At 45.8% G+C, this 12,346-nt stretch overlaps 1 protein-coding gene across 1 annotated transcript in view; it reads left to right on the top strand.

Annotated features, from left to right (window-relative positions):
• OTOP1 (otopetrin 1) overlaps window positions 1–12,346 on the top strand; it is a 35,898-nt gene that overhangs the window by 6,881 nt on the left and 16,671 nt on the right. Inside the window, exons 4-5 of the mRNA XM_039911979.1 lie at window positions 8,539–8,675; window positions 11,889–11,947. Of these exons, the coding sequence (XP_039767913.1) occupies window positions 8,539–8,675; window positions 11,889–11,947 (196 nt within the window). The remainder of the gene's footprint in view (window positions 1–8,538; window positions 8,676–11,888; window positions 11,948–12,346) is intronic.

Genomic DNA, 12,346 nt, shown 5'->3' with positions numbered 1-12,346 from the left:
GGAAGAGGGTCTGATGTCACGCGTTCCTTATTTACAAGAAGAAACAGGTTCATGTGATGCAGGAAGTGGGATCGAGGTGATTTTGTCAAAGCCACCCAGGTCTCATTATCGTGAAAGAATGCCCAGAGGTCTGAATCATAAGGAAGGAGAAGCTATTGAATTCTTGGTGTCCAACTGAAAACCCTGATGAACTACATCAACCTCTAAAGTCTGGGAGTTTCCAAATGGACTATCTAGAATCTCTGATAAAAATAACCGTGGCCTTTAAGCGTCAAACACTGTACTAATGATGGGGTAGATACAAGATAATCAGGTTGGACACAGTCCTCGTCTCAAATGGGGTTCATCATCTAAGGAGTAGGGAGAAATAGGTCATGAATGAGGATGATGGATGAGGAAAGCGAGGGGCAGAGAAGTTCGTTCAATTCAATCGAATTTATTGAATGCTTACTGTGTGCAGAGCACTGTATTAAAAGCTTAGCATTGTACTAAAGTTGTGACCTGCCTAAGATCTCATCTCAGTGGAGGAGCTGGGATCAGAGGCCAGGTCCTCTGCCTCCCAGGCCGTTGCCCTTTCATTCATTTGTTCAATCGTATTTATTGAGTGCTTACTGTGTGCAGAGCACTGTACTAAGCGCTTGGAATTCCACTAGGCTTTCCCCAATGGCCAACAGACAGAACAGTCACTCAGAGCCCATTGGAAGCATAAGAGCTTATTATGCTTTATTGAAGCCATCTCCTCCAAGAGGCCTTCTCTGACTGCGCCCTCCTTTCCTCTTCTTCCACTCCTTTCTACGTCACCCTGACTTCCTCCCTTTATTCATCCCCTCCCTCCTCCCAGCCCCACAGCACTCAAGTCCATATCTATCGTTTATTAATTTCTATTCATGTCTGTCTCCCCCTCTAGACTGTAAGATCATTGTGGGCAGGGACTGCTTCTGTTAATTGTTAAATCATACTCTCCCAAGCGCTTAGTACAGTGCACTGCACACAGGAAGCACTCGGTATATGTGGTTAACTCACAAACATCCAGCTGTCAACCCCCAGTTTGGCCCCTTCTTGTGCGTGACTTAGTGGAAAGAGCATGGAATTGGAGTCAGAGATCGTGGGTTCTCATCCCGGCTCCACCACTAATCAGCTGGGTGACTTTGGGCAAGTCACCGAACTTCTCTGTGCCTCAGTTCTCTCATCTGTAAAATGGGGATGAAGACTGTGAGCCTCACGTCGGACAACCTGATGACCTCCTATCTACTCCAGTGCTTAGAACAGTGCTTGGCACATAGTAAGTGCTTAACAAATACCATCGTTATGTATTGTTATTATTATTAAATTTCAGAACCAGGAAACTACTAGACACAAAAGCCCTTTCAGTTGACTTCCCGAGTTAGCTTTTGTTGATAATAATAATAATGTTGGTATTTGTTAAGTGCTTAATCTGTGCAGAGCACTGTTCTAAGCGCTGGGGTAGATACAGGGTAATCAGGTTGTCCCACGTGAGGCTCACAGTCTTCATCCCCATTTTACAGATGAGGTAACTGAGGCACAGAGAAGTGAAGTGATTTAGCCTTAGGTTGATGAGGTCTTGCCAGAGGCACTTCTGATGATGATGTTGGTATTTGTTAAGCGCTTACTCTGTGCAGAGCACTGTTCTAAGTGCTGGGGTAGACACAGGGGAATCAGGTTGTCCCACGTGGGGCTCACAGTCTTCATCCCCATTTTACAGATGAGGGAACTGGGGCCCAGAGAAGTGAAGTGACTTGCCCACAGTCACACAGCTGCCAAGTGACAGAGCTGGGATTCGAACTCATGACCTCGGACTCCCAAGCCCGGGCTCTTTCCACTGAGCTGATGTCTCTCCGAAGGAATCTACTCCTCTAGAATGAAAGCTTCTTGAGGACAAGAAGCAGGCCTACCTACCTACGTACCTACCTTCTCTGTTCTATTGGATTCTCCCAAATGCTTAGTACACTCTGCACACACACTAAGCACTCAGTAAATGCCATTACTTGATGGTTTGAAGGAATAGACCCACTGGATGCTAGCCCACTACCTGACACTGTGGATAGGCCCCGGGTCTGAGAGTCAGAAGAACCTGGATTCACTTGCTTGTATCAACCCAGTGCTTAGTATGGTGCCTGGCACATAGTAAGCGCCTTACAAATACCACAATTCTTCTTCTACTTCTAATAATAATAGTAATACCTCTCTGGCTCGTCTCCAAGCACCTAGCCCAATGCTCTGAACACAGGGATGTAATAAGTGTTGAGTCAGAAGGTCATGAGTTCTAATCCAAGCTCTGTCTCTTGCCTGCTGTGTGACCTTGGGCAAGTCACTTCACTTCTGTGGACCTCAGTTAGCTCATCTGTAAAATGAGGATTGAGACTGTGAGCCCCATGTGGGGCAGGGACCGTGTCCAACCCGATTTGCTCATATCGATCCCAGTGCTTAGTACAGTGCCTGGCACAGAGTAAGCACTTAACAGATGCCACACTTAGAGAAGCAGCACGGTGTAGTGAAAAGAGCACAAGCTTGGAAGTCAGAAGGTCATGGGTTCTAATCCTGGCTCTGCCACTTATCTGCTGTGTGACCTTGGGTAAGTCACTTCACTTCTCAGGTTCCCTCATCTGTAAGATGGGGATTGAGACCATGAGCCCCACGTCAGACAGGAACTGTGTCCAACCCGATTTGCTTCTATCTACCCCAATACTTAGTACAGTGCCCGGCACATAGTAAGCACTTAACAAATGCCATACTTATTATTATGATGATGATGTGGGACAGGGACTGTGTCCAAAGTGATTACTTTATATTTACCCCAGCTCTTAGAACAGTGCTTGTCACATAGTAAGCGCTTCACAAATGCCATTATTAGAGAAGCAGCGTGGCTCAGTGGAAAAAGCATGGGCTTGGGAGTCAGAGGTCATGAGTTTGAATCCCAGCTCTGCCCCTTGTCAGCTGTGTGACTTTGGGCAAGTCACTTGACTTCTCGGTGCCTCAGTGACCTCATCTGTAAAATGGGGATGAAGACTGTGAGCCTCACGTGGGACAACCTGATTACCCTGTATCTACCCCAGCGCTTAGAACAGTGCGCGGCACATAGTAAGCGCTTAACAAATACCGACATTATTATTATTTTCATTTTTTTTTTCTAAGTGACCACGAGACTGTAAACTCCTCGAGGGCAGGAATTGCGTCGACCAACTTTATTGTATTCTCCCAAACGTTTCGTACAGTGCTCTGGATGCAGTTGATTGAGTGATTGATGCGGGCGAGGGGAAACTATGTTGAGACAGCTGAGATTGAGGTACAGTGAGTAGGTTGGCATCAGGGTTGTAGTAGGGAATCAGAGAGGTAAGGTAAGAAGAACAGATATTTCATCCCCATTTTACAGAGGAGGAAACTGAAGCACAGAGAGGTGAAGTGACTTGCCCAAGGCCGCACAACAGGCAAGTGGCAGAGCTGGGACGAAAACCCAGGACCTCTGATTTACGAGCCTGGGGCTCTGACCACCAGACCACACTGCTTCTCCGCCGCTTCCCTGCCATGGCTTCTGGATAAGGACTCTGCCTTGCTGGAGAAGCTGGAAGAGGTGCCAGCTTCCAAGAGGAGAACTGGGAAGGAGTGGAGCAGGGAGATTTTTCTACCCTTCACGTCTGGGCCCTTGTGGCGTGCCCGACCAGACACAAAAGGAAAACTGGAGATGAATAAATCCTTCCCAGAAGCATCTGTACCTGAGAGAGACTAGGAGATTGCTCATAGTCACTAAATGATCGCTGCTCAGAAGCAGCATGGCTTAGTGGCAAGAGCCCAGGTTTGGGAGTCTAAAGGACCTGGGTTCTAATCCCAGCTCCACCGCTTGTCAGCTCTGTGACCTTGGGTAAGTCGCTTCACTTCTCTGTGCCTCAGTTACCTCATCTGTAAAATGGGGATGAAGACTGAGCTCTATGTGGGACAATCTGATGAACTTGTATCTACTGCAGCGCTTAGAACAGTGCTTGGAACATAGTAAATGCTTAACAAATACCAACTTTATTATTATTATTATTGCCAGCCTCCTCTTCACTTTACGTGGATAGATGGCAAGACTTTAAGCTCATTATGTTGGTATTTGTTAAGCACTTACTATGTGCAGAGCACTGTTCTAAGTGCTGGGGTAGATACAGGGTAATCAGGTTGTCCCACGTGAGGCTCACAGTTAATCCCCATTTTACAGATGAGGGAACTGAGGCACAGAGAAGTTAAGTGACTTACCCACAGTCACACAGCTGACGAGTGGCAGAGCTGGGATTCGAACCCATGAACTCTGACTCCCAAGCCCGGACTCTTTCCACTGAGCCACGCTGCGAGAAATGTGTCTCTTACATTGTTCTATTGTACTCTCTCCATTCATTCGATCGTATTTATTGAGCACTTACTGAGTGCCGAGCACTGTATTAAACGCTTGGAAAGTACAGTTCGGCAACAGATAGGGGCCATCCCTACCCAACAATGGGCTCTCAGTCTAGAAGATGGGCTCACAGAGCTTAGTCCAGTGCTCTGCATAGAGTAAGCAGTCAATAAATGCGACTGACTGACTTTGTGAGACAGACAGGGTCAGGGGACCGTCCAAGCACAAATTTCTGTCTCCGACAGTGGCACCGAGTGCGGGTAGCTGCAGTGCACTCGCTGACCTATCCGTTACCAAGACCTGCCGGTTTCACCTCTACAATATCGCCAAGATCCGCCCTTTCCTCTCCACCCAGACGGCTACCTTACTGTTACGGGCTCTCGTTATATCCCGGCTAGACTACCGTGTCGGCCTTCTCTCTGACCTCCCTTCCTCCTCTCTCGCCCCGCTCCGGTCTATTCTTCACTCCGCTGCCCGGCTCATCTTCCCGCAGAAACGATCTGGGCCTGTCACTCCCCTTCTTAAACAACTCCAGTGGTTGCCTATCGACCTCCGCTCCAAAAAAAACTCCTCACTCTAGGCTTCGAGGCTCTCCGTCACCTTGCCCCTTCCTACCTCTCCTCCCTTCTCTCTTTCTACCGCCCACCCTGCACGCTCCGCTCCTCCGCCGCCCACCTCCTCACCGTCCCTCGGTTTCGCCCATCCCGCCGTCGACCCCCGGGTCACGTCCTCCCGCGGTCCCGGAACGCCCTCCCTCCTCACCTCCGCCAAACTGATTCTCTTTCCCTCTTCAAAACCCTACTTAAAAATCACCTCCTCCAAGAGGCCTTCCCAGACTGAGCTCCTCTTCTCCCTCTACTCCCTCTGCCACCCCCCCTTTACCTCTCCGCAGCTAAACCCTCTTTTTCCCCTTTTCCCTCTGCTCCTCCACCTCTCCCTTCCCATCCCCACAGCACTGTACTCCTCCACTCAACTGTATATATTTTCGTTACCCTATTTATTTTGTTAATGAATTGTACATCGCCTCGATTCTATTTAGTCGCCATTGTTTTTACGAGATGTTCTTCCCCTCGACTCTATTTATCGCCATCGTTCTCGTCTGTCCGTCTCCCCCGATTAGACCGTAAGCCCGTCAAACGGCAGGGACCGTCTCTATCTGTTGCCGACTTGTTCATCCCAAGCGCTTAGTACAGTGCTCTGCACATAGTAAGCGCTCAATAAATACTATTGAATGAATGAATGAATGACCTTGTCTCAGAGAAGCAGCCTGGCTTAGTGGAAAGGTCTGGGAGTCAGAGAATCTGGACTTGAATCCCGACTCCGCCACTTGTTTGCTGGGTGACCTTGGGCAAGTCACTTCAATACTCAATAGTATTTATTGAGCACTTACTATGGGCAGAGCACTGTACTAAGCGCCTGGAATGTACAATTCGGCAACAGATAGAGACAATCCCTGCCCAGTGATGGGCTCACAGTCTAATCGGGGAGACAGATAGCAAAGCAAAACAGAACAAAACACTTCACTTCTCTGTGCCTCAGTTCCCTCATCTCTAAAATGGGGATTAAGACTGAGCCCCATGTGGGACTACCTGACTACCTTGTATCTACCCCAGCGTTTAAAACAGTGCTTAACATGCAGTGTTTAACAAATGCCACCATAATTATTATCCTCTGGGCCTCAGTTCCCTTATCTGCAAAATGGGAGCTCAATGCCTGTTCTCCTTGTGCTTAAACTGTGAGCTCCACATGGGACCTGATCGTCTTGCATCTACTCCAGCACTTAGTACAGTGGTCGGAAGCAGCAGAGTCAAAAGGACATGAGTTCTATTTCTACCTCTGCTACTTGTCTGCTGCCTTTGGACCTTGGGCAAGTCACTTCACGCCTCCGGGCTTCAGTTACCTCTTCTGTAAAATGAGAATTGAGAATGTGAACCCCATGTGAGACGGGGACTATGTCCAACCTGATTTTCTTGACTCTACCCCAGTGCTTAGTACAGTGCCTGGCAAATAGTAAGTGCTTAATAAATACCACTATTATTATTATGTAGGACAGGAACTGGGTCCACCTTGAGTAACTTGTATCTCTCCCAGTTCTTGGAACAATGCACTTGACATTACACTCATAGTGAACGCTTAACAAATGCCATAAAAGCACAAAAACAAAAATTATTATTATTGTTGTTCATTTTATCTAAAAGACCCTAAGATTTTCCTCTATATAGCTCGAATTTTCCCTCTAAATAAGAACATGAAAAATTATTACTTCAAATTAATGAAAGGGCTGTTATTTATTTTTATTTTAAAATCCCCTGGAATATTTTTATTCAATACACATTAATGAAAGATCTTTAATAGTTGTAACTAGTTGAAATAACCACAATGTGCCTAGTTTAAGTATAACCATGACTAAATATACTGTATTTAACATATTTTTTCCCAACTTTAGTGAAGGCAAGAAGATATTTCCAAGTGCAAGGCCAAATTCCTCAATTTTCCAAGTTAGACATTTTAAATTCATTCATTCATTTAATCATATTTATTGAGCACTTACTGAGTACAGAGAACTAAGCATTTGGGAAAGCACAATACAACAATAAATCAACACATCCCTGCCCACAATGAGCTTACATTCTAGAGGCGGGGCGGGGGGTTATTTTAAAAAATCATGCTTAAAGCCTTCCTTATTACAAGGGATTGCGTTGGTCTTTTTGAAAAGAAGCAAAAGATTAATAAAATCTTACTGTAAAGATTTGCGATCCTCTAGATTAAGTTGCATACTGATTTTTGAACAACTTTCAATTATTCTTTGGTCTATTCCAAAAGGTTATAAAAGTGTTCAACTGTGGGATTTTAAAAAGTGACTCCCACAAGATTCTCCAGTTTTCAATGTAGATATATGTTTCCCTTTCCCCCTAGGTCATTATGAATGAATAAGAATGATTTCTGTAAATGGTAATCCAGAGGATATTTTGCTAAATGTGGTAGAAGGTATAGTCAACATATTCAATTACACATCAACCACTGCCTTTTAGCAATCATTTAAGGTTATCTGTTAATCAATCAATCATATATATTGAGTGCTTACTGTGTGCAGAACACTGTTCTAAGTTTTTGGGAGAATACGGTGTGGCTTAGTGGGTAGAGCACGGGCCTGGGAGTCAGACGGACCTGGGTTCTAATCTCAGCTCCACCACTCGTCTGCTGTGTGACCTTGGGCAAGTTACTTCTCTTCTCTGTGTCTCAGTTCCCTCATCTGTAAAATGGAGATTAAGACTGTGAGTCACATATGGGACAGTCTTGTGTGTCCAACCTGATTACCTTGTATCTACCCCAGCGCTTAGATCAGTATCTGGCACTGAATTTGCAGTTTAGGTATGAGTTTACACGATCAGTCAGCCTTCAATTTTTAATACCAGTAAATCTGCCCTTAGTGTTGAATAGAATGACAAAATTTTCTCCGTCTCAATCTTCACAAAACGTTATGACAAGGCTCAGGACAAATAACTATAACCAATCACTTTTCCGGATGGTTCAAGAGATAGGCTTAAAGGAAAAAATTGGAGATCTTGGAACCATAATTAAGTAGCCAAACTATAGAAAATCGATTGGGGTTTTTCAGAAGCTAGAAGAAAATATATCGTTGCAAAATATTTTCATTTAATACTGAATATCTGCAGTGCTTTGAATAGCTTTCTGGTTCTTTTCAAGAAAAAAACCAAGGCCTTAGGTGATTCGATTTTTGTTAGAATTTATAGTGACTTAGTGTGTCCCTCCAAACAATGGAAACAGGCTGCCAAGTGATTGCATTACTTTTCTTTGAGGAACTCTTGGTTCTGGGAACTGTAACCTCATTGTTCACCTGTTTGAGTCGTAAAGTTTTCTATGTAGTTAGAGAGCGTTAACGCATGTCCCATGCGATTCAGTTACCTCGACCTACCCCGAACAGTACAGTGTATTTAAAGCTTTGAGAGTAGGGTAACAAAAATCTTTTAGACCTCACAGACCCTTATTGTAATATGTGGGTTTTCTCGTGTCTTTCTTTGATTTTCCTAAGGAAATGGCCTTTAGAGATCCCTCTCCTTGCTTGGCCGAGTATAATTCTAAAGGAATTTCACTGCCTACTAACATGTTGTTCTTTTTGTCTTGTTCAGGTAGCATTACATTATTTGCCATTATTACTTTAATTCTGGGATCCTTTAAAATTGGCTACTTTATTGGATTTTCAGAGTGTTTATCAGTCACGGAAGGTGTTTTTCCAGTTATACACGCTATACATACTGTGTTCCAGGTAAAAACAAACATATGTCTTTTTTTTATTACTTTCTTTTGTCATCATGTTACTGTTGCTCACAGTGACCTGATGTTTACAAGAGCATTAACTGATCTGAAACAGCCTAGAATGACGGGCTGAATCTAATGCAGACTCTGCCCCTGGGGTCTGTCGCCTTGGGTAATTCACTAAATTTCTGGGTCTCCAGGTGACTCCTTTGTGAGATGGGGTAGTTCATTCCCCAAACATTCCTGACAGAATTCTAATGAACTAAAAAAAAATGATTTTCGCTCTTGAAAGTATTTAATAGAGAAGCAGCATGGTGTAGTGGATAGAGCACAAGCCTGGGAGTCAGAAGGTCATGCGTTCATTCATTCATTCATTCAATCGTAGTTATTGAACGCTAATTGTGTGCAGAGCACTGTACTAAGCACTTGGAAAGTACAATACAGCAAAAGAGACAATCCCTGGTACAAGCTCTCATAATATCCCGGCTGGATTATTGTGTCAGCCTTCTCTCTGATCTCCCCTCCTCCTCTCTCTCCCCACTCCAGTCTATTCTTCATTCCGCTGCCCGGCTCGTCTTCCTGCAGAAACGCTCTGGGCCTGTCACTCCCCTCCTTAAAAACCTCCAGTGGTTGCCTATCGACCTCCGCACGAAACAAAAACTCCTCACTCTAGGCTTCAAGGCTCTACAGCACCTTGCCCCTTCCTACCTCTCCTCCCTTCTCTCTTTCCAATGCCCACCCCGCACACTCTGCTCCTCTGCCGCCCACCTCCTCACCGTCCCTCGGTCTCACCTATCCCACCATCGACCCCTGGACCACGTCCTCCCGCGGTCCCGGAACGCCCTCCCTCCTCACCTCTGCCAAACTAATTCTCTTCCCCTCTTCAAAACCCTACTTACAGCTCACCTCCTCCAAGAGGCCTTCCCAGACTGAGCTACCCCTTTTCCCTCTGCTCCCTCTCTGCTCCCCCTCCGCCCTCTGCTCCCTCTCCCTTCCCCCTTTACCTCCCCTCAGCTAAGCCCTGGGATACATACATGGGACTACCAGACTAAGTAAGAGGAGAACAGGTATTGAATCTCCATTTTGAAGATGAGGGAACTGAGGCCCACAGAAGTGATGTGACTTGCTCAAGGTCATGCAGCAGGCAAGTGGAGAAGCTGGGATTAAAGCCCAGGTCCTCTGACTTCCAGGCCTGAGCTCTTCCCACTAGGCTACACTGCTTTACCTCTGGCAAGAGGAAATGTGGATATTCATAATAAGTATTCATTCATTCATTTAATAGTATTTATTGAGCACTTACTATGTGCAGAGCACTGTACTAAGCGCTTGGAATGTACAATTTGGCAACAGATAGAGACAATCCCTGCCCATTGATGGGCTTACAAGTCTAATTGGGAGAGACAGACGGACAAAAACAATAGCAATAAATAGAATCAAGGGGAAGAACATCTCATTAGCAAAATAAATAGGGTAATAAAAATATATACAAATGAGCAGAGGAGCACAGTGCTGAGGGGAGGGGAAGGGAGACGGGGAGGAGCAGAGATAAAGGGGGGGAAAGGGGACTTAGCTGAGGGGAGGTGAAGTGGGAGGCAGAGAGGCAGCAGAGGGAAAAGGGGAAGCTCAGTCTGGGAAGGCCTCTTGGAAGAGGTGAGCTCTCAGTAGGGCTTTGAAGAGGGGAAGAGAGTTAGTTTGGCAGATGTGAGGAGGGAGGGCATTCCAGGACCACGGGAGGACGTGGGCCAGGGGTCGACGATGGGATAGGTGAGAATGGGGGACGGTGAGGAGGTGGGTGGAAGAGGAGCGGAGCGTGCGGGGTGGGCAGTGGAAAGAGAGAAGGGAGGTGAGGTAGGAGGGGGCAAGGTGATGGAGAGCCTCGAAGCCTAGAGTGAGAAGTTTTTGTTTTGGGGGAGGTTGATAGGCAACCACTGGAGGTTTTTAAGAAGGGGAGTGACAGGCCCAGAGCGTTTCTGGAGGAACATGATCCGGGCAGCGGAATGAAGAGTAGACTGGAGCCGAGAGAGATGGGAGGAAGGAAGATCAGAGAGAAGGCTGACACAGTAATTCAGCCCACAATAAATGTCTTCCCAGGGTCAAACCTGGAGAGTTTCCAGTCCTCTACCAGTCTCGACTATGGGACGGAGAGTCAAGCAGAGGCCTGTCCATTCCATTCCTAGCTTGGGAAGTGGCTGGCGAGTGGCAGGCTATCGGCTACAAGTCAAAACTCCCCTGTGCTGGGCAGCCGCGACAGGGGAGAGAGTCGAGGGCAGAGACACAGGTTTACTGCACATAAGGAGGCAATGGTAAACTAATTCTGTACTTTTACCAAGAAAACTCCAGTCTTTCATTCATTCGTATTTATTGAGTGCTTACTGTGTGCAGAGCACAATATTAAGCGCTTGGGAGAGGACAATACGACAATAAACAGACATTCCCTGCCCACAGTGAGCTCACAGTCTAGACGGGGAGAGACAGACATCAATATAAAGAAGTAAAACTACAGACCGTGGAAGCTGAGAAACATTTCTGTGAACATCTAAGGAAACACTACTGTAATGATCGCAGATGGAGGTGGGGCGTTCTGGGAGAGATGTGTCCATGGTGTCGCTATGGATCAGAGACAATTTGAGAGTGTAAAACAAGACAAGGCCTAATAAATGTTTATGGTCCCAGAAGGAGAGAAAACACACACATAGGCTATGGAAAAGAAGGGAGGTGATTTCGTGAAGGACATTATGCTTTGTTCCCCCCCCCCCCCAAAGCCTTCCTGTTTGGTCTATCAATTAATCAATGATATTTATTGAGTGCTTAGGATGTGCAGAGTGGTTTACTGGGTGTTTGGGAGAGTACAGTACACTAGAATTAGCACACACGTTCCCTGCCCATAATGAGTTTACAGTCTAGAAGGGGAGGCAGACGTTAAAATGAAAAATTAAGTAATTTATAATATGTAATTTAAAGATATGTACATAAATGCTGTGGGGTTGGGGTGGGGCGAATATCAAATGTCCAAAAGCCACAGATCTGAGTGCTTAGACAAAGCAGAAGGGAGAGCGAGCTCGGGAAAAGAAGCCCTGGCCAGTGATGACTAGAGTCAGGAGGTGATGGATCATTTCTGCTGAGAGTTTTCTCCTACTTCTCACATTTTTGTAGCTTCACTTGGGTTTGAAAGTAATGGCCACTCTCCCACTGATACTCTTTTCTATGTCTCTTTTCATTTTAGGTCTATTTCCTTTGGAGTCATGCCAAGGATATCATCCAATCTTTCAAAACACTTGAGAGGTAAAGAGAATGGGTCCTTGCTTCGGCATTGCTTTTAATTTGGTTAAAACGGTCAACAAAAAAGATGACCAATTGATGATATTTTACTGAGTTCTTCTCCAGTTGTTGCAGTAAAGACTTTTCCTGGTGGGGGGATGGGGGGTGGGGGGAAGGGCAGAGGCGGTGGGAGGGGATGTATGTGTGTGTGAGTGTGTGTGTGTGTGTGTGTGTGTATCTCTTGCACCATAGTGCTTTTGGGGAATAAAAAACAGCTTGGTAACTTTTCAACTCTGATAGTACCCTTTGGCATAGGATTTACTATGAGGCAGGAGAGCAGGGTGGTGGAAGCTATGTTATGCACACACTAAGTGCTCAATAAATACGATTGAATAAATAGTCATCCTCTGGCTAAGCTGTGTT

This window comes from Ornithorhynchus anatinus, chromosome 4, assembly GCF_004115215.2.
Source record: "Ornithorhynchus anatinus isolate Pmale09 chromosome 4, mOrnAna1.pri.v4, whole genome shotgun sequence".
Taxonomy (NCBI): domain Eukaryota; kingdom Metazoa; phylum Chordata; class Mammalia; order Monotremata; family Ornithorhynchidae; genus Ornithorhynchus; species Ornithorhynchus anatinus.
Note: the sequence above shows the minus strand (reverse complement) of the source record. Positions and strands in the feature narration are given on the sequence as shown.